This window comes from Mustelus asterias, chromosome 6 (genome assembly GCF_964213995.1).
Source record: "Mustelus asterias chromosome 6, sMusAst1.hap1.1, whole genome shotgun sequence".
Lineage (NCBI taxonomy): Eukaryota > Metazoa > Chordata > Chondrichthyes > Carcharhiniformes > Triakidae > Mustelus > Mustelus asterias.
The window spans coordinates 141,192,408-141,215,333 of record NC_135806.1 but is presented as its reverse complement, the minus strand read 5'-3'; the positions used below and the strand labels follow the sequence as shown (position 1 = coordinate 141,215,333).

The window sequence follows — 22,926 nt, the reverse complement described above, 5'->3', positions numbered from 1 at the left end:
CTAAGTCTGTCCACTAGGGCAGCTTGGACTAGGGAGCTACTGGCCAATCTGATTGGCTGACAGCTCTCTGAGGCAGGACCTCTTCAAACTGAAGGAGCAAAGTCCCTCCTCCAGATGTTTCAGAGTGAAATAGCTGTGTGGGATGGCGGTGGAGGGGAGTAGTCAGTTTACCGCCCGTTCCTCACGTCACACGAAGGAAAACTCCACCATCCAAAATACCCTGGCTGGTGTTTCACCCCTCACCAGATGTGAGCTTCCCTCAAAGCTGAAACATTGGGCAGAATGTCCCCACGCTCCTCGAGGTGAGTTTGGAGGTGTTTTGGGGCGAGGGGGTAGAATTGGAAAGAGGTGCATCAGAGTCACTGGGTCACTGTCTGTGTGGAGTCTGCACGTTCTCCCCGTGTCTATCTATGAAAGGCATAGATAGGGTGAACGGTGGGAAGCTTTTCCCCGGGTCGGTGGTGACGTTCACGAGGGGTCATAGGTTCAAGGTGAAGGGGGGGAGGTTTAACACAGATATCAGAAGGACATATTTCACACAGAGGGTCGTGGGGGCTGGAATGGGTTGCCGGGCAAGGTGGTGGAGGCGGACACACTGGGAACGTTTAAGACTTATCTAGACAGCTATATGAACGGAGTGGGAATGGAGGGATACAAAAGAGTGGTCTAGTTTGGACCAGGGAGTGGCGCGGGCTAATTGTTCCTTGTTTCTCGTTTCAAGGCTTCATTCTATGATCATCTTGCTGGTGCCAGTACAGAGCGAGACTGCGGATAGTTGGGAACCTGTCTCGGGGGCAGGGAATTCATATGGTGTTCGTGGAAGTGGAAATGACTAGGGTTGGGAAGCATTTTCCGATCAGGGCCATTGTGATCTCCTGGACTCGTTTCGATCGCCTCAGGGGGTCGGAGAGGAATTTCCCAGATTTTTTTTCCCCATATTGGCCCTGGGGTTTTCACTCTGGGTTTTCGCCTCTCCCTGGAGATCACATGGTCTGGAATGGGGGGGAGGGGGTGAGTTAATAGGTTGTAATGAACAAAGCATCGTAGCTGTGAGGGACAGCTCGGTGGATAGGATATTGGTATGTAGATAGGCTGGAAAATTGGGCGGGGATCCTGGATTCAGGATTCAATCCTGGACCGGGGAGCGGCGCGGGCTTGGAGGGCCGAAGGGCCTGTTCCTGTGCTGTATTGTTCTTTGTTCTTTGTTCTTTGTTCTTGTCTCCGTGGGTTTCCTCCGGGTGCTCCGGTTTCCTCCCACACTCCAAGGGTGTGCAGGTTAGGTGGATTGGCCAGGCTAAATTGCCCCTTCGTGTCAGGGGGACTAGCAGGGTAAATGCATGGGGCTACGGGACCTGGGTGGGATTGTGCTCGGTGCAGATCCGATGGGCTGAATGGCCTCCTTCTGCATTGTCTGATTCTGTGGAAAATTCTCTCTGAGGGCTAGCCTTGGGCTGGGCTGCAATCATGGATGAGAACACCAATGAAGGTCATTATAGTGGAGATAACGGGGGTTTTTAGCAAGGGTGGCAGCAATTTGCCATTGTATCTGTAGCTCATCCCATTACAGAGGTGAGAGACAGCAGGAGATGCTTATGCAAAGCTGTCCTTAATACATCGCAAATGTTCAGAGCATCCGCTGTGAAATGTTTTCCGTTGTGACTGTTTCGCTTTCAGTGGCACCAAATGGTGCTGGATATGAGATTCAGCTGTGGATCCAGTTTATTTATTAGTCACAAGTAAGGCTTACATTAACACTGCAATGAAGTTACTGTGAAATTCCCCTAGCCGCCACACTCTGGGGCCTGTTCGGGTCAATGCACCCTGACCAGCACGTCTTTCAGAATGTGGGAGGAAACCGGAGCTCCCGGAGGAAACCCACGGAGACACGGGGAGAACGTGCAGACTCCACACAGACAGTGACCCAATCCGGGAATCGAACCCAGGTCCCTGGAGCTGTGAGGCAGCAGTGCTAACCACTGTGGCACCCTGTTGGCCCAAGGAACTGTTCCTCTAGGAACAGCATCGTGACTTAATCCCGTACAGCCCTCTCTGTCTCTCGTACCTGAACCACCCTCGAACAGGAATTCACAGAGGGTCTGCCAGACACCTTTCACTTTGTTGAAGCTCTTCGCTGAGCTGATGGAACCCTCTCACCATCCCTCTAACTGGACGGCGATCTCCGAGGCATCTGGAACATTCCACCCCACCATCTTCACGTCCGGCTGTCCGACCTCTGTAAGTGGACAGTGAAATCCTCTCTGATGTTCAGTCACTGTTGTGGGACGTGTGACAGCCAATTGGCACACAGAAAGATCCCACACACAGCAATGTGATCAATGGTTGGTTAATGGGACTTTAGTGGTGTTGGTGTCTCAGAGAGTGCAGCACTCTGTCAGTGCTACACGGTGCCTGGCAGATTGGATTAGGAACTCCTGTCTCAGGCGGACTCCGAGCCAGTGTTACATTGATCTCCATGCTCCCAACGGAGAACTGGGTGTCTCCTGGAGATTGTCGGTTGTCCACAGGAACTCTGGCAGGAACATTTCCCTGGTTCTGGCAAGAACCCAATATCCCGGTTGAGGCCGTCCTCATGTGTGCGGAACTTGGCTATCAGTTTCTGCTCAGCGACTCTGCGTTGTCGTGTGTCGTGAAGGCCGCCTTGGAGAAGGCTTACCCGAAAAGGTTTGTGTCTATATCTGCCCTGTTTGTGAAACAAATCCTGCACTCACCTGATGAAGGGGCAGTGCTCTGAAAGCTCGTGCTACCAAATAAGCCTGTTGGACTTTAACCTGGTGTTGTGAGACCACTTACTGTGCCTACCCCAGTCTTGCCGGCAACTCCACATCGTGACTTCCAGGGAAACTATAGACATCTGCCATTTAGGGTGGCACGGTGGCACGGTGGTTAGTACTGCTGCCTCACAGCGCCAGGGACCCGGGTTCGATTCCCAGCTTTGGTCACTGTCTGTGTGGAGTTTGGACATTCTCCCTGTGTCTGTGTGGGTGTTGTGGGAAAACCACCGGAGTCAGGCTTGAAGGTTTCAACAATACAGTTTTATTTAACGAAGCTTCGTGGAGAGAGGCACTGGCACTCCGCAGTACTTAGCAGCTACCTTCTCTCAATGATACAATAGGAGTGGTTAATTTTTATACTTTTCAGACAATGGATAGTCTGGACATTCGCCATTTAACACATCGTTATAGCGGAGTAGGATCGATAGTTTAACACATCGTTACAGCCAGACATATACAGACATTGGTTTTTCACATCGCATTGTTTCATAGAATGGATACATTTCCTCTTTCAGTGACTATCAATCACTTTAGTTTCGGTCTATACATAATTGGTTTTCCTGCATTTATGTATTCCCGTTCCCATTTGTGGCTAATCTCTTTATCAGTCCTTATTGTCCTTATCTTGAAGTGCCTCAAGCCCTGGCTGGCTTCCTGCAGTATCTGATTCCTGCATGTTTAACTTTAAATAACTGTCTGTCCTTCATGTTTTAATTTCAAGTAGCTGTCTGCGCTAAAAGTCAGTGCCTGTTTAATGTCTCTCTCCCAGGTGACTATTTATGTGCCAGGCAGCCATTTTATGTGTTATGTACCCATCTTTATGTTTTTCCCCACTTCACTCCCCACTTTTGGTCTGGATTACGTCTTTAATAATCCCTAGACCAACAATTATACATTTATATATATATATATATAGGTCAATCTTCTTTCCTTCTTCGTTTCTTTTGATGTCTTTGGGGATCTTCATCATGGGTTCTTCCTCGATGGATACACTGGCTCCTGGCACAATTCTAGTCACCATAACCTTGCAGCAGACTTTTAGGCATCCAACAATGAGACAACAGACAATTACAATTGACATGAGTGACCAATCCATGTAATAAGTAAGATTCCCAGGACCCCCCTACTAGCCATTCCAGCCAGTTACTTCCTTTCTTGGGTCCCTGTCTGAAGCTATCAAGTTGTTCTCTGATGTTGTTGATGACCTGTGTAATGTTATAGGACTCGTCTGTGACATGGGTTATGCATTTATTGCCTATAATTGTACGCACTCCCCCTTGTTGTGCTAACTGATAGTCCACTGCGTATCGTGTCTGTTGTGCATATAATCTCAGTTCAGCCATTTCGTGGTTAACAGCCTCCAGTGCTTTTGAAGTGCTGTTTCCCAGAACTGTTAATCCACAAACAATATGATTCCTATTCTTTGCACTAATCACCCCTGCTGCCCCCCCCCCCCCCCCCAGGGATAAGGCTCCAAGGAACCCATATCCCAATGAGAATCCCATTGTGCCCGGGGCTTCCCAGTCAGTGCAGAATTCTTTGCGGATAACCCGAGTTACTATTCTCCTCCGAATATGCCCCTTCTGATTGTCCCAACTGCAAAACGGTTTGGGAGGTTTGGTGTTTCTGTCATGTAAGTACTATTGAAGAGGAACACATATCCCTTCTTAGCCCAGTAACATTTAGTGTCCAGATTATGAGTTTGTTCATATTGCCAATTGTTCGGTTTACTTGACTCCCCGTTTGATCCCACCACCTGGTAAGTATCAAATGGGTATGTCCATCTGGCTGAGCTTACGTGAGTTCCATTGCATTGTCCACAAATAAGCTGTCTTCCCGCGGTTATATTCAGACATTTCTGTTCATGACAAGTGCAAGTAAACTGTCCCTTATTAACCCGACAATGTTGACGGACGCACTGCGTCTGTATGCAGGGATAATTCTTAGGGACCAAGGCATAGGCACATCCCCATCCCTGCCCCGTAAAACAAAACGGATAGCTTGCAGTATCTGAACAAGCGTTTCCACCCACCCGTTGGAACCCACTGCACACAGGATCTGTGGGGTTTACAAGTCCCACACATCTCCCCTGTATACCTCTTTTATATTTGCCAATTTGTCCCTTACAGGGTGCATCTGATGTATCTACAGTATATAAGTCATGAGGGGTCCACCCAGGGGTGGCTACAAATAGGGCTTCTACTGATTGTGCTAACGGGTAACATACAGTTCGATTCCCGTGTAAATGTATGTGAGCTTTGTAAAACAAGCTATCCTCCAATCCAGTTAAATTTACAGTTGCGACAACGCAAAGTAGTACAGTTACATACGCGATTACATACATATTCGCAACGATCAAATATCAAACCTAACACTATAATTCATATAATCTTCAAAAGTTATATTATCTATCAACACGCACGCGCCAGTTGTTCTTGCTTGCAGTCTTTGCCTGTTTTGAGGAAAGCAGTTGTTAGTTTATTAATTCTGTCATTCATTTATTCCTTTGTGTAATTTTAGCTGTGTCCAGTGTTTCCAGACACCTTTCCCTCTTATGTCTATACAGGCACAGGTGTCTCCACTGATTATAACCTCATATGGCCCATTCCATTTTGGTGCAAACCCTGGTTTGTCGGGTAGTGTTTTCACTAGGACGCGACTTCCCACTGTTGGGACGTCAGGGAGCATTTCCAGCTCTCTCTCGGCGTCTTTTATTTCCTGATTGTCTTTTGCCGATTTGCGCATCCCTTTGAGTTGGGTGCTTAGTTGCAAAACATATCTCCTGATTTTGTCTTTTAGTGGACCTACATCGGTCCCACCTGTCATGATGCTTCCTGGTAATTGCATCGCCCGTCCTGTCATTAGCTCATAAGGGGTTATGTTGTCCGGTTTGTGGTAGCTCTTAATCTCATTAGTATAGTGGGCAGTACCTCTGTCCACATTTTCCCCGATGTTTGTATGGCTTTAGCTAGTGCATTATACATTTAATTACATATCCCCCTTCGATAGAAAGCTTAGTGTGAATCAAATAACACTTTGTACTGGCCTTTTTTGGCAGCAGCTGGACATCCATTCATTTGTATATAATCTTATCAAAAGACATCGCTTTCCCCATTAAAATCACATGCCATACAGTTCCGATCTTTATATGATGTACTCTTACATTATATCTAATTTCATCATTTGTTTGCGTGCAAGCGCCGCACCACAGTACTTCACAAAATAATTATGTTTTTATCAATACACAATATAGTATATAAATATATCATACAAAGTTGGTTAAGGCTTTTCAGGATTTGATGTTATTCTCGGGTCTATATGGCAGTGCTATACTGTATAATAAAAATAATCAAGCGGCAGTTGCATCATACCACTTTACACATCGTAACCGTGATATCCCTTTTAACCCATTTAATTCAAGCCGTTTCCATTTTTAAACTGAGCTCCAGATCAAAACCCCCACACTCTAGGAAAAATAACAGGCGCCGAATCAAAATCAAAGTAGGTACAATACATACCAGTTATTTGATTAGAAACGTTTTGGTTTGATTCTTAACTGGCTAGATTTTAAGCTTTGCAGTGTTTTTATATTTGGAAAACCTTGAACAATCGATGGCACATGTAATTCCGACGGCAGTATATAATTTTAACCAGTTACGGAATACTAAACTATCAGATGTTCGTAAATCGTGATATTCTGCGGACCTTAATACTGTATTTCACTGACTTGATATATTTTAAACTGACTCATAGACAATATATTTACCTTATTCTTTTGTTCCTGCTTTTCTACTTTTCCACAAAATTACTTCTTCTCCTAACTTCTCAACTAACTCTCATAATATCTACTTCAAGACAAAGGAAAGAGCACATGGGTCCCTCCACGGTTTAAATCCTTTCTGAAATTTCAATTTACTTTCCAATGTTTATTTAAACTCTTTATCAAACCCACTGTTGTAAAATCACAATTAGGGTAAGAACATTAAAACATTAAAGCAAACAACAACAAAACATCCACGCAACCACTTTGTTTAAACACACACAGACACACATGGAAGCTTCCAACAGTCATTCCACACCACATCCTTTTTTATTCAAACTTAACATTTTAAACTGGGATGAACGTAAAACATTCAAAGAGAATACAGAACGTTGATTAAGGCAGTCGCTTTTATTCTTCTTTCTTCCAAACTGTAATTAAACTCAAAATAGAAGTAAATTCAATAAAGCTTATCACTTTAATCTTTAACAGTTTTAACACTTCCCCAGCCCCCCTGAGGCTAAACCAAGATGCAAAGCACTGCACCCACTGCCTGCAACAAACACTTCACAGGAACAAACAGGCTTCAGCTCCTGCTCTCAATCTAATACAACAACAACCACCTACGTTCAACAAGCTACCAGATCACGCAAACACACTGAAATACAAAAACTAAGATCTCTCCTATCCACCTCCAGGTATGCTACTAGCCCATTCTACCAATTCATCGTAATCTTGGGACATAATCGCTCCCATTTTTAGGATGACTTGGTGAGCACTAGAGAGTCCATCCTTAAAAGCCTGGATGAACGCTCGATCTCCTCGACCTGGGTTCCTTTGTCCTGAGCACTCTTGATTTACAGGAAGGATGTGGAAAAGATTGAAAGGGTGCAGAGGAGATTTACAAGGATGTTGCCTGGATTGAGTGGTATGCCTTATGAGGATAGGCTGAGGGAGCTCGGTCTTTTCTCCTTGGAGAGACGTAGGATGAGAGGAGACCTAATAGAGGTATACAAGATGTTGAGAGGCATAGATCGGGTGGACTCATAGAATGATAGAATCCCTACAGTACAGAAAGAGGCCATTCGGCCCATCGCGTCTGCACCGACCACAATCCCACCCAGGCCCTACTCCCATATCCCAACATATTTTAGCCGCTAATCCCAGGACACTAAGGGGCAATTTTAGCATGGCCAATCAACCTAACCCGCACATCTTTGGATTCTGGGAGGAAACCGGAGCACCCGGCGGAAACCCACGCAGACACAAGGAGAATGTGCAAACTCCACACAGACAGTGACCCTAGCCGGGAATCGAACCCAGGTCCCTGGAGCTGTGAAGCAGCAGTGCTAACCACTGTGCTACCGTGCCGCCGGTAGAGGCTTTTTCCCAGGGTGGAAATGGCTGCTACGAGAGGACACAGGTTTAAGGTGCTGGGGGGTAGGTACAGGGGAGATGTTAGGGGGAAGTTTTTCACACAGAGGGTGGTGGATGAGTGGAATCGGCTGCCGTCAGTGGTGGTGGAGGCAAACTCAATAGGGTCTTTTAAGAGACTCTTGGATGAGTACATGGGACTTAATGGGATGGAGGGTTATAGGTAGGCCTAAAAGGTAGGGATATGTTCGGCACAACTTGTGGGGCCGACGGGTCTGTTTTGTGCTGTAGTTTTTCTATGTTTCTATATACCTGGAACAATCGTTCCCCGTATTCAGAAGCCCCTTCCCCTTTTAACTGTTTTGTTGTGGTAATTCTGCTCCAGTTAGTGGGAGCATTCCCTAATACCCTCTGAATCTCTGCTTTAAACTGGGTGAACAAAGAACAAAGAACAAAGAACAATACAGCACAGGAACAGGCCCTTCGGCCCTCCAAGCCCGCGCCGCTCCCCGGTCCAGGATTGAATCCTGAATCCAGGATCCCCGCCCAATTTTCCAGCCTATCTACATACCAATATCCTATCCACCGAGCTGTCCCTCACAGCTACGATGCTTTGTTCATTACAACCTATTAACTTACCCCCACCCCCCCATTCCAGACCATGTGATCTCCAGGGAGAGGCGAAAACCCAGAGTGAAAAACCCCAGGGCCCAAGGGTGCCTGTTGGGCATCTACCTCCGATGTTAGGGCGACTGCATGTGTCCACCGTCCCCCACTATAATCCTGTGCTGGAGGAGTGGTGGGTCCACCCGTTACCTGCCTCCACTTATCCGCTGGACAGGCTGCCCTGACCAGCTGGTGTACGTCTCTCAGGTGTAATTGTTGTCCTACCCAGATTGTGTCTAATTCTTCCCAGAATTTAGTGTTTGCGCTTCTAGGTTGTAATTTACCCAGGGAAGCCATTATCTGCTGTCTCTCACCTGGGGTGAAGGGTTTATAATTTGCCTTTGGCTGCGCATCTGTTCCCCCTCGGGTTACTGGTGCTAAGTTGTGTTCTAGGGCTTCCCACTCCTCTGGAGAAGCGGTTGGTCCCTGTTGTGTGGACTCATAAGGAGGTAGAGGAACAGTTTGCCCTCTCCATTGCTTTTCTTCTAAAACCTGGTTTTGTTTCTCCAGTTCCCTCACTCGGGATTCTAATTCTCGAATCTTTTCTTTATCTTCACTCCACTTCTTAGTAGAGGTGACTACTTGCTCAATTAGACCAGCTAACTGATGTATTAACAATACTCCTATCTTCTTTGTTTTGTTTCTCTTTTCTTTATCTATCCACTTTCTCTGCTGCTCTAAGGTGTGAGAAGTATCCCAGCCACCCTTTTGCATCCTCTTTATTAATGCTTTCCTGTCTATCATGTACACTTCAATGAGAGAACCTGCAGATCCCCTCTTTACTTCATTATCTGCCATTTCGCAGACTTCCCTACCCCCGGTCACTATTGCCACCTTGGCAACGTGTTTTAGGCACCGTACAGCCACGATTACTTCCTAGTAAAGTGTGCTCTCTACCGTAGGGACTTCACTACCCCCGGCCACTATTACTACTCTAGCACCATGTTTCACTACCATCTCAGGGTTTCAATCTACTCTGTCCAACCCCCTCGTGATTTTGAAGATTAGTTTACAAAGCAAGTGATGGGGGAGATCTCAATCCTTTCTGGGGGTCCCACATCCCTTATGGACTCAGTGGAGATGATAAGCTCCAGTGAGTTGAGGTTGTTTTCATAGAATCATAGAATAGAGTCCCTACAGTGCAGAAGAAGGCCATTCAGCCCATCGAGCCTGCACCGACAACAATCCCACTCAGGCCCTATCCCCATAAGCCCATGTATTTACCCATCTAGTTCCCCTGACACTAAGGGTCAATTTAGCACGGCCAATCCACCTAACCCGCACATCTTTGGAGTGTGGGAGGAAACCGGAACACCTGGAGGAAACCCACGCAGACACGAGGAGAACGTGCAGACTCCGCACAGACAGTGATCCGAGGCCAGAATTGAACCCAGGTCCCTGGCGCTGTGAGGCAGCAGTGCTGACCACCGTGTCACCGTGCTGCCCCATTGCTTGTTTTCAGAACCTCGCTGGCTAGGCCTGTGTTTATTGCCCATCCCTGGTTACCCTTGAGAAAGTGATGCTGAGCTGCCTTCTTGAATCGCTGCAGTCCCTGAGGTTGATAGTTTCTCATGGATATTTTTGATACAACTGAGTGGCTCCAAGTCCATTGACCTGAGCCGCTCAACACACGCACCAGTGTGACTGGTTTGTTGCTTGACCTTGTAATGAATCCAATGAGATGGGCAGCCCGCTGGCACAGTAGTTAGCACTGCTGCCTCACAGCGCCAGGGACCCGGGTTCGATTCCCGGCTTGGGTCACTAACTGTGCGGAGTCTGTACATTCTCCCTGTGTCTGCGTGGGTTTCCTCCGGGTGCTCCAGTTTCCTACCAAGGTCCAAAGATGTGTGGGTTAGGTGGATTGGCCATGCTAAATTGCCCCTTAGTGTCAGGGGGATTAGCAGGGTAAATGTGTGGGGTTACAGGAATAGGGCCTGGGTGGGATTGTGGTCAGTACAGACCTGATGGGCTGAATGGCCTCTTTCTGCACTGTAGGGATTTTATGATTTCTATGATTAAATCAGGTCACTAAAACCCTCCTGAGAAGCTAATCCGGCCTCTTTGTAACCCCAGTGTGTTAGCTGCCCTCTAACATGGTCAGTTGGTCACACCCTCTGCACCAGTGGTTTAGTGCCCGCCACCTTGTCAGGAGATTTGGGAATGGGTGGTCATTGTCGATCTTGTTGACGGAAATTACTAAAAGAAACAAAGGTGATGTGAGGAAAATCTTTCTCACACAGCGAGTGCTGAAGATCGAGAATGCGCTGCCTGAACATGTGCTCGTGGTGGAGACAAATTTATCGTGGCCTTCAAAAGGGAATTGAAATTCACCCAGACAAAACTTCTGGAATCCTTCAATTTCCACGGATTCTGTCTCCTTGACCAGAGAATGTCATCCCACCTGTATTCTGGCTAGTAGCTAACAGAGAGACCGTCTTTTCCCCCTACCTGACTGCACCATCTGCTGCCTCTGTCTCTCTCTCTCTAGGGCCAAGGTTTTGAATCATACTGCCCGAGGATCTGTCTCGTACAGCCCGAGGGTCTGTCTGGTACTGCCCGAGGGTCCCTCATACTGCCCGAGGGTCTGTCTGGTACTGACTGCCCAAGTGTCTGTCTGGTACCGACTGCCCGAGAGTCTGTCTGGTACCGGCTGCCCGAGAGTCTGTCTGGTACCGGCTGCCCGAGAGTCTGTCTGGTACCGACTGCCCGAGAGTCTGTCTGATACTGACTGCCCGTGAGTCTGTCTGGTACCGACTGCCCGACAGTCTGTCTGGTACCGACTGCCCGACAGTCTGTCTGGTACCGACTGCCCGACAGTCTGTCTGGTACCGACTGCCCGACAGTCTGTCTGGTACCGACTGCCCGACAGTCTGTCTGGTACCGACTGCCCGACAGTCTGTCTTGTTCTGCGTGAGACTCTGTTAGTCCACCCATAACAAAACCAGCTGCCGTGCCTTTTATTAGTAGACATTACACTCAGCGTGTGGAGTTCAATCGTACTTGAGCAGTCCCCATGGCAACCAAGTCACTTCAGTTTATCACCGCACAGGATCAGTCGATGGTCCGAAACATAACCATCTTATAAAACCTCACATTTGTGACAACACTTCCAACAAATATCTTTTCCCAAAGGTAGGGGAGTCTAAAACTAGAGGGAAGAGGTTTAAGGTGAGAGGGGAGAGATACAAAAGTGTCCAGAGGGGCAATTTTTTCACACAGAGGGTGGGGTGAGTGTCTGGAACAAGCTGCCAGAGGTAGTAGTAGAGGCGGGTACAATTTTGTCTTTTAAAAAGCATTTAGACAGTTACATGGGTACGATGGGTATAGAGGGATGTGGGCCAAACGTGGGCAATTGGGACTAGCTTTGGGGTTAAAAACTAGCAGCACGGACAAGTTGGGCCGAAGGGCCTGTTTCCATGCTGTAAACCTCCTTGACTCTATGACCTCTGTAATATCTCCACCCATTCAGCCAATAAACCTCTTCACCCATGAGCATTTATTTTCTGTAAAGACAGAGAGTTTGCAAGTGGCTTGAATAAAATACTAAATACTTAACATCTGTCGTAGGAACATTGCTGGAATCTATTATTAGGGAGGTTTTATTGGAGCACTTAGAAAATCTCAAGGCAGTCAGGCAGAGAAAGTATGGTTTTGTGAAAGAGAAAACATGTTTGACTAATATTTTGGAGTTTGGGAAACCTGTGGATGTACTTGGATTTCCAGAAGGCATTTGATAAGGTGCCAGATCGAAGATTACTATACAAAGTTAAAACTCATGGTGTCGGGGGCAACATATTTTCATGGATAGATAATTGGACGGGAAGCAGAGTAGAGAAACAATTGGGTCATTTTCAGGTTACAGAGGAAGATAGAAACTAGGAGCAGGAGGAGGCCAATCGGCCCATCGAGCCTGCTCCGCCATTCATTTTGATTGTGACTGATCATCGAATTCAATATCCTGAATCCCCCCTTCCCCCATATCCCTTGATATCTTTCGCCCCAAGAGCTATATCTAATTTCTTCTTGAAATCAGACAACATTTTGGTCTCAACCACATTTTGTGGTCGTGAATTCCACACATTCACCACCCTCTGGGTGGAGAAATTTCTCCTCACCTCAGTTCTAAAAGGTTTACCCCTTATCCTCAAACTATGACCCGAGTTCTGGACTCCCCCACCATCGGGGAACATTCTTTCTGAATCTACCCTGTCTAACCATGTTAGAATGTTATAAGTTTCTATGAGATGGTTGGGAAGATGTAACGAGTTGGGTGTCACAGGGATCAGTGCTGGGACTTCAGTTGTCATTCAATGACTTGAATGAAGAGAGCGAAGCTTTGATTGCTCAGTTTACTGGTGAAACAAAGGAAGTAAAAAAAGTAAGTTGTGAAGAGGATGTAATGGGTGGGATTTTCCAGCCGTGCTTGCCCAAGATCGGAAAATCCCGCCCGAGGTCAATGGACCTCTGCATGGTCTGTGTCCCGCCCGCGGCGATTCCCCTGGTGGGCGGGACAGGAAAACTCCACCAAATGAGTGTGCAAAAGGAAATAATGGGCTGGATTCTCCGGCCGGAGATTCCCACCCGACTTCAATGGACCTTCACATGGTCCCCCCCCCCCCCCCCCCCCCCCCCAACCACCCCGGTAACCCCCCCCCCCCCCCGCCCCCCGCCCCGCCCCCCCCACCCCCGCCCCCGCCCCCGGCCTCTCCGTGGTTTCCTCCCACAGTCTGAAAGACGTGCTGGTTAGGGTGCCAGACTGTGGCGACTAGGGGAATTTCACAGTGACTTCATTGCGGTGTTAATGTAAGCCTTACTTGTGACACTAATAAATAAAGTTTCAACTTTAAGTGAGTAGGCAAAGATTTGACAGATGGAGTGTTACGTGGGAAAATGTGAACTTGTCCACTTTGGCAGGAAGATTGGAAAAGCAGTCTAGTATTTCAATGGTCAGAACTCTGAGGTTTTATTTATTTATTAGTCACAAGTAGGCTCACATTAACACTGCAATGAAGTTACTGTGAAAACCCCCAGGTCGCCACACTCCGGCGCCTGTTCAGGTGACACTGCGGGAGAATTTAGCACGGCCAATGCACTCTAACCAGCACGTCTTTCAGACTGTGGGAGGAAACCGGAGCACCCGGAGGAAACCCACGCAGACACGGGGAGAATGTGCAGACTCCACATGGACAGTGACCCGAACCCGGAATCGAACCTGGGTCCCTGGCGCTGTGGGGCAGCAGTGCTAACCACTGTGCAGTTGTGCCGCCCCTACAGGTACAGAGGGATTTGGGTGTCCTTGTACATGAATCAGTGGAAGTCAGTATGCAGGTACAGTGAGTGGGTTCGAAGGCAAATGGAAAATTGGAATTTGTTGCAATATGAAATATAGAAGTCGGTATGCCTAAGCTTCAGTTGTACAGGGCATTGCGGACACCACAGTTAGAGCACTGTGCTCTCCTTGCTGGAACTGCAGTTGAGACTGGCTGATTCGAGCTATCAGGATTGAGAGTGATCCAAAATTGAGGGAACAAAGGAATGTCAATCAAAGGCGGCTAAATGATATGAGGATACAGATCAGCAATAAGCCAGCTGAGTGAAAGAACAAACTCAAGGGGTCGAATGGCCTCCTCCTGTTCGTGTGCTGTCTCTGTTGTCACTGGCAATGTCATTGCCAGAATAATAACCATCCATGGCTTGTTTCTTTGCCAGTATCAGTCAGGTGGGACCCATCTCGGAGAGTAGTCCAGGCAGCAGAGGAAGAGGGAGGACACAGGACAGGTCACTGCTGTTCAGGGAGCAGGAGGAGAACAGGTGAGTAGAAAGACAGACTCCCTGTAACAAAGCAAGCAGAAATGGGCAGATCTACCACTGAGATACAATCAAGGAATCCCCCTCAAGACAAAACAATCATCAGAAATAAGTCTGTCAACAATGAAAAGCTCGACTACAGAAATCATCCAAATTTCATAATTACATTCCAGACTGTATCTCACGCCCGGGTATCTGTTATTCTATATATAAACCACCCCGAACCCCTCGATTAGATTCCAGTCTGTAACTCACTCCCGGGTATCTGTTATTCTGTATATAAACCACCCCGATCCCCTCGATTAGATTCCAGTCTGTAACTCACTCCCAGATATCTGTTATTCTATATATAAACCACCCCGAACCCCTCGATTAGATTCCAGTCTGTAACTCACTCCCGGGTATCTGTTATTCAATATATAAACCATCCCGAACCGCTCGATTAGATTCCAGTCTGTAACACACACCCGGGTATCTGTTACTCTATATATAAACCACCCGAACCCCTCGATTAGATTCCAGTCTGTAACTCACTCCTGGGTATCTGTTACTCTATATATAAACCACCCGAACCCCTCGATTAGATTCCAGTCTGTAACTCACTCCTGGGTATCTGTTATTCTATATATAAACCACCCCGAACCCCTCGATTAGATTCCAGTCTGTAACTCACTCCCGGGTATCTGTGATTCTATATATAAACAACCCCGAACCCCCCCCATTCGATTCCAGTCTGTAACTCACTCCCAGGTATCGGTTATTCTATATATAAACCACCCCGAACCCCTCGATTAGATTCCAGTCTGTAACTCACTCCTGGGTATCTGTTATTCTATACATAAACCACCCTGATCCCCTCGATTAGATTCCAGTCTGTAACTCACTCCCAGATATCTGTTATTCTGTATATAAACCACCCCGAACCACTCGATTAGATTCCAGTCTGTAACTCACTCCCAGGTATCTGTGATTCTATATGTAAACCTCCCCGAACCCCCGATTAGATTCCAGTCTGTAACTCACTCACGGGTATCTGTTATTCTATATATAAACCACCCCGAACCCCTCGATTAGATTCCAGTCTGTAACTCACTCCCAGGTATCTGTGATTCTATATATAAACCATCCCGAACCCCTCGATTAGATTCCAGTCTGTAACTCACTCCTGGGTATCTGTGATTCTATATATAAACCATCCCGAACCCCTCGATTAGATTCCAGTCTGTAACTCACTCCTGGGTATCTGTGATTCTATATATAAACCACCCCGAACCCCTCGATTAGATTCCAGTCTGTAACTCACTCCCGGGTATCTGTGATTCTATATATAAACCACCCCGAACCCCTCGATTAGATTCCAGTCTGTAACTCACTCCCGGGTATCTGTGATTCTATATATAAACCACCCCGAACCCCTCGATTAGATTCCAGTCTGTAACTCACTCCCGGGTATCTGTGATTCTATATATAAACCACCCCGAACCCCCGATTAGATTCCAGTCTGAAACTCACTCCCGGGTATCTGTGATTCTATATCTAAACCATCCCGAACCCCTCGATTAGATTCCAGTCTGTAACTCACTCCTGGGTATCTGTGATTCTATATATAAACCACCCTGAACCCCTCGATTAGATTCCAGTCTGTAACTCACTCCTGGGTATCTGTGATTCTATATATAAACCATCCCGAACCCCTCGATTAGATTCCAGTCTGTAAATCACTCCCGGGTATCTGTTATTCTATATATAAACCATCCCGAACCGCTCGATTAGATTCCAGTCTGTAACTCACTCCCGGGTATCTGTTATTCTATACATAAACCACCCCGATCCCCTCGATTAGATTCCAGTCTGTAACTCACTCCCGGGTATCTGTTATTCTATATATAAACCACCCCGAACCCCTCGATTAGATTCCAGTCTGTAACTCACTCCCGGGTATCTGTTATTCTATATATAAACCACTCCGAACCCCTCGATTAGATTCCAGTCTGTAACTCACTCCCGGGTATCGGTTATTCTATATATAAACCATCCCGAACCCCTCGATTAGATTCCAGTCTGTAACTCACTCCTGGGTATCTGTTATTCTATATATAAACCACTCCGAACCCCTCGATTAGATTCCAGTCTGTAACTCACTCCCGGGTATCGGTTATTCTATATATAAACCATCCCGAACCCCTCGATTAGATTCCAGTCTGTAACTCACTCCTGGGTATCTGTTATTCTATACATAAACCACCCCGATCCCCTCGATTAGATTCCAGTCTGTAACTCACTCCTGGGTATCTGTTATTCTATATATAAACCATCCCGAACCGCTCGATTAGATTCCAGTCTGTAACTCACTCCCGGGTATCTGTTATTCTATACATAAACCACCCCGATCCCCTCGATTAGATTCCAGTCTGTAACTCACTCCCGGGTATCTGTTATTCTATATATAAACCACCCCGAACCCCTCGATTAGATTCCAGTCTGTAACTCACTCCCGGGTATCTGTTATTCTATATATAAACCACTCCGAACCCCTCGATTAGATTCCAGTCTGTAACTCACTCCCGGGTATCGGTTATTCTATATATAAACCATCCCGAACCCCTCGATTAGATTCCAGTCTGTAACTCACTCCTGGGTATCTGTTATTCTATATATAAACCACTCCGAACCCCTCGATTAGATTCCAGTCTGTAACTCACTCCCGGGTATCGGTTATTCTATATATAAACCATCCCGAACCCCTCGATTAGATTCCAGTCTGTAACTCACTCCTGGGTATCTGTTATTCTATGCATAAACCACCCCGATCCCCTCGATTAGATTCCAGTCTGTAACTCACTCCCGGGTATCTGTTATTCTATATATAAACCACCCCGAACCCCTCGATTAGATTCCAGTCTGTAACTCACTCCCGGGTATCTGTTATTCTATATATAAACCACTCCGAACCCCTCGATTAGATTCCAGTCTGTAACTCACTCCCGGGTATCGGTTATTCTATATATAAACCATCCCGAACCGCTCGATTAGATTCCAGTCTGTAACTCACTCCTGGGTATCTGTGATTCTATATATAAACCACCCCGAACACCTCGATTAGATTCCAGTCTGTAACTCACTCCCGGGTATCTGTGATTCTATATATAAACCATCCCGAACACCTCGATTAGATTCCAGTCTGTAACTCACTCCCGGGTATCTGTGATTCTATATATAAACCACCCCGAACACCTCGATTAGATTCCAGTCTGTAACTCACTCCCGGGTATCTGTGATTCTATATATAAACCACCCCGAAAACCTCGATTAGATTCCAGTCTGTAACTCACTCCCGGGTATCTGTTATTCTATATATAAACCATCCCGAACCCCTCGATTAGATTCCAGTCTGTAACTCACTCCCGGGTATCTGTTATTCTATATATAAACCACCCCGAACCCCTCGATTAGATTCCAGTCTGTAACTCACTCCCGGGTATCTGTTATTCTATATATAAACCACCCCGAACCCCTCGATTAGATTCCAGTCTGTAACTCACTCCCGGGTATCTGTTATTCTATATATAAACCATCCCGAACCCCTCGATTAGATTCCAGTCTGTAACTCACTCCCGGGTATCTGTTATTCTATATATAAACCACCCTGAACCCCTCGATTAGATTCCAGTCTGTAACTCACTCCCGGGTATCTGTTATTCTATATATAAACCATCCCGAACCCCTCGATTAGATTCCAGTCTGTAACTCACTCGTGGGTATCTGTGATTCTATATATAAACCACCCTGAACCCCTCGATTAGATTCCAGTCTGTAACTCACTCCTGGGTATCTGTGATTCTATATATAAACCATCCCGAACCCCTCGATTAGATTCCAGTCTGTAACTCACTCCCGGGTATCTGTTATTCTATATATAAACCATCCCGAACCGCTCGATTAGATTCCAGTCTGTAACTCACTCCCGGGTATCTGTTATTCTATACATAAACCACCCCGATCCCCTCGATTAGATTCCAGTCTGTAACTCACTCCCGGGTATCTGTTATTCTATATATAAACCACCCCGAACCCCTCGATTAGATTCCAGTCTGTAACTCACTCCCGGGTATCTGTTATTCTATATATAAACCACTCCGAACCCCTCGATTAGATTCCAGTCTGTAACTCACTCCCGGGTATCGGTTATTCTATATATAAACCATCCCGAACCCCTCGATTAGATTCCAGTCTGTAACTCACTCCTGGGTATCTGTTATTCTATATATAAACCACTCCGAACCCCTCGATTAGATTCCAGTCTGTAACTCACTCCCGGGTATCGGTTATTCTATATATAAACCATCCCGAACCCCTCGATTAGATTCCAGTCTGTAACTCACTCCTGGGTATCTGTTATTCTATACATAAACCACCCCGATCCCCTCGATTAGATTCCAGTCTGTAACTCACTCCTGGGTATCTGTTATTCTATATATAAACCATCCCGAACCGCTCGATTAGATTCCAGTCTGTAACTCACTCCCGGGTATCTGTTATTCTATACATAAACCACCCCGATCCCCTCGATTAGATTCCAGTCTGTAACTCACTCCCGGGTATCTGTTATTCTATATATAAACCACCCCGAACCCCTCGATTAGATTCCAGTCTGTAACTCACTCCCGGGTATCTGTTATTCTATATATAAACCACTCCGAACCCCTCGATTAGATTCCAGTCTGTAACTCACTCCCGGGTATCGGTTATTCTATATATAAACCATCCCGAACCCCTCGATTAGATTCCAGTCTGTAACTCACTCCTGGGTATCTGTTATTCTATATATAAACCACTCCGAACCCCTCGATTAGATTCCAGTCTGTAACTCACTCCCGGGTATCGGTTATTCTATATATAAACCATCCCGAACCCCTCGATTAGATTCCAGTCTGTAACTCACTCCTGGGTATCTGTTATTCTATGCATAAACCACCCCGATCCCCTCGATTAGATTCCAGTCTGTAACTCACTCCCGGGTATCTGTTATTCTATATATAAACCACCCCGAACCCCTCGATTAGATTCCAGTCTGTAACTCACTCCCGGGTATCTGTTATTCTATATATAAACCACTCCGAACCCCTCGATTAGATTCCAGTCTGTAACTCACTCCCGGGTATCGGTTATTCTATATATAAACCATCCCGAACCGCTCGATTAGATTCCAGTCTGTAACTCACTCCTGGGTATCTGTGATTCTATATATAAACCACCCCGAACACCTCGATTAGATTCCAGTCTGTAACTCACTCCCGGGTATCTGTGATTCTATATATAAACCATCCCGAACACCTCGATTAGATTCCAGTCTGTAACTCACTCCCGGGTATCTGTGATTCTATATATAAACCACCCCGAACACCTCGATTAGATTCCAGTCTGTAACTCACTCCCGGGTATCTGTGATTCTATATATAAACCACCCCGAACACCTCGATTAGATTCCAGTCTGTAACTCACTCCCGGGTATCTGTTATTCTATATATAAACCATCCCGAACCCCTCGATTAGATTCCAGTCTGTAACTCACTCCCGGGTATCTGTTATTCTATATATAAACCACCCCGAACCCCTCGATTAGATTCCAGTCTGTAACTCACTCCCGGGTATCTGTTATTCTATATATAAACCACCCCGAAGCCCTCGATTAGATTCCAGTCTGTAACTCACTCCCGGGTATCTGTTATTCTATATATAAACCATCCCGAACCCCTCGATTAGATTCCAGTCTGTAACTCACTCCCGGGTATCTGTTATTCTATATATAGACCACCCTGAACCCCTCGATTAGATTCCAGTCTGTAACTCACTCCCGGGTATCTGTTATTCTATATATAAACCACCCCGAACCGCTCGATTAGATTCCAGTCTGTAACTCACTCCCAGGTATCTGTTATTCTATATATAAACCACCCTGAACCGCTCGATTAGATTCCAGTCTGTAACTCACTCCCGGGTATCTGTTATTCTATATATAAACCATCCCGAACCCCTCGATTAGATTCCAGTCTGTAACTCACTCCCGGGTATCTGTTATTCTATATATAAACCACCCCGAACCCCTCGATTAGATTCCAGTCTGTAACTCACTCCCGGGTATCTGTTATTCTATATATAAACCACCCCGAACCCCTCGATTAGATTCCAGTCTGTAACTCACTCCCGGGTATCTGTTATTCTATATATAAACCACCCTGAACCCCTCGATTAGATTCCAGTCTGTAACTCACTCCCGGGTATCTGTTATTCTATATATAAACCATCCCGAACCCCTCGATTAGATTCCAGTCTGTAACTCACTCCCGGGTATCTGTTATTCTATATATAAACCACCCAAACCCCTCGATTAGATTCCAGTCTGTTACTCACTCCCGGGTATCTGTTATTCTATATATAAACCATCCCGAACCCCTCGATTAGATTCCAGTCTGTAACTCACTCCCGGGTATCTGTTATTCTATATATAAACCATCCCGAACCCCTCGATTAGATTCCAGTCTGTAACTCACTCCTGGGTATCTGTTATTCTATATATAAACCACCCTGAACCGCTCGATTAGATTCCAGTCTGTAACTCACTCCCGGGTATCTGTTATTCTATATATAAACCATCCCGAACCCCTCGATTAGATTCCAGTCTGTAACTCACTCCCGGGTATCTGTTATTCTATATATAAACCACCCCGAACCCCTCGATTAGATTCCAGTCTGTAACTCACTCCCGGGTATCTGTTATTCTATATATAAACCACCCCGAACCCCTCGATTAGATTCCAGTCTGTAACTCACTCCCGGGTATCTGTTATTCTATATATAAACCACCCTGAACCCCTCGATTAGATTCCAGTCTGTAACTCACTCCCGGGTATCTGTTATTCTATATATAAACCATCCCGAACCCCTCGATTAGATTCCAGTCTGTAACTCACTCCCGGGTATCTGTTATTCTATATATAAACCACTCCGAACCCCTCGATTAGATTCCAGTCTGTAACTCACTCCCGGGTATCTGTTATTCTATATATAAACCACCCAAACCCCTCGATTAGATTCCAGTCTGTTACTCACTCCCGGGTATCGGTTATTCTATATATAAACCATCCCGAACCCCTCGATTAGATTCCAGTCTGTAACTCACTCCCGGGTATCTGTTATTCTATATATAAACCATCCCGAACCCCTCGATTAGATTCCAGTCTGTAACTCACTCCCGGGTATCTGTTATTCTATATATAAACCACCCCGAACCCCTCGATTAGATTCCAGTCTGTAACTCACTCCCGGGTATCTGTTATTCTATATATAAACCACCCAAACCCCTCGATTAGATTCCAGTCTGTTACTCACTCCCGGGTATCGGTTATTCTATATATAAACCATCCCGATCCCCTCGATTAGATTCCAGTCTGTAACTCACTCCCGGGTATCTGTTATTCTATATATAAACCATCCCGAACCCCTCGATTAGATTCCAGTCTGTAACTCACTCCCGGGTATCTGTTATTCTATATATAAACCACCCCGAACCCCTCGATTAGATTCCAGTCTGTAACTCACTCCCGGGTATCGGTTATTCTATATATAAACCACCCCGAACCCCTCGATTAGATTCCAGTCTGTAACTCACTCCTGGGTATCTGTTATTCTATATATAAACCACCCTGAACCCCCGATTAGATTCCAGTCTGTAACTCACTCCCGGGAATCTTTCTATCTTTGTTTACTCCCTTTTCCCCTCTGATTAAGTTGGAATTTCTCACCCTCTGATGTCCATTTGTACACAGTTCACCTTCCCTTCACAGGGGCTGAATGATCCGTCACCATGGATACTGTTGGAAACGCGAGGCTGCTTTGAATTGGGGCTATATCGGCCAATAATGCTTTCCTTCCGCCCACGAGCAGAGCAGCCACAAGTGACCCTGAGGATTGAGTGAATTCGCTTTGATTCTGACAGTTTCCTTGTTTCTCTCCACAGACGTGTCGATTGGAAAACATTTCTGAAGGAAAATGCCATCTATACACTTGCTGCTCGTCCCAATAGTGCATCCATTCACCTCCGCCCCACCGTCTAACTCCGAGGAGAAGATGTCTAGTCTTTGGCCGTGGGCCCCTCCCCTCCCCTTCCCCACCCCTCCCTGCTCCCCCCCTCACCCTCCCTGCTCCCCCCCTCACCCTCCCTGCTCCCCCCTCACCCTCCCTGCTCCCCCCCTCACCCTCCCTGCTGCCCCCCTCACCCTCCCTGCTCCCCCCTCACCCTCCCTGCTCCCCCCTCACCCTCCCTGCTCCCCCCCTCACCCTCCCAGTTCCCCCCCTCACCCTCCCAGTTCCCCCCCTCACCCTCCCAGTTCCCCCCCTCACCCTCCCAGCTCCCCCCCCTCACCCTCCCTGCTCCTCCCCTCACCCTCCCTGCTCCCCCCCTCACCCTCCCTGCTCCCCCCCTCACCCTCCCTGTTCCTCCCCCTCACCCTCCCTGCTCCCCCCCTC

The 22,926-nt window shown here is 46.6% G+C and overlaps 1 protein-coding gene across 2 annotated transcripts in view; it reads left to right on the top strand.

Moving 5' to 3' along the window:
* The window catches only part of phf24 (PHD finger protein 24), a 101,296-nt gene extending 78,782 nt beyond the window's left edge, over nt 1-22,514 (top strand). Inside the window, exons 7-9 of one of the 2 annotated variants that reach the window (XM_078215476.1) lie at nt 11,955-11,961; nt 14,302-14,403; nt 22,418-22,514. In XM_078215476.1, coding sequence (XP_078071602.1) covers nt 11,955-11,961; nt 14,302-14,403; nt 22,418-22,514 — 206 coding nt within the window. The remainder of the gene's footprint in view (nt 1-11,954; nt 11,962-14,301; nt 14,404-22,417) is intronic. The other variant, XM_078215475.1, reaches the window with a different exon arrangement.
* Nucleotides 22,515-22,926: the final 412 nt, after the last annotated feature.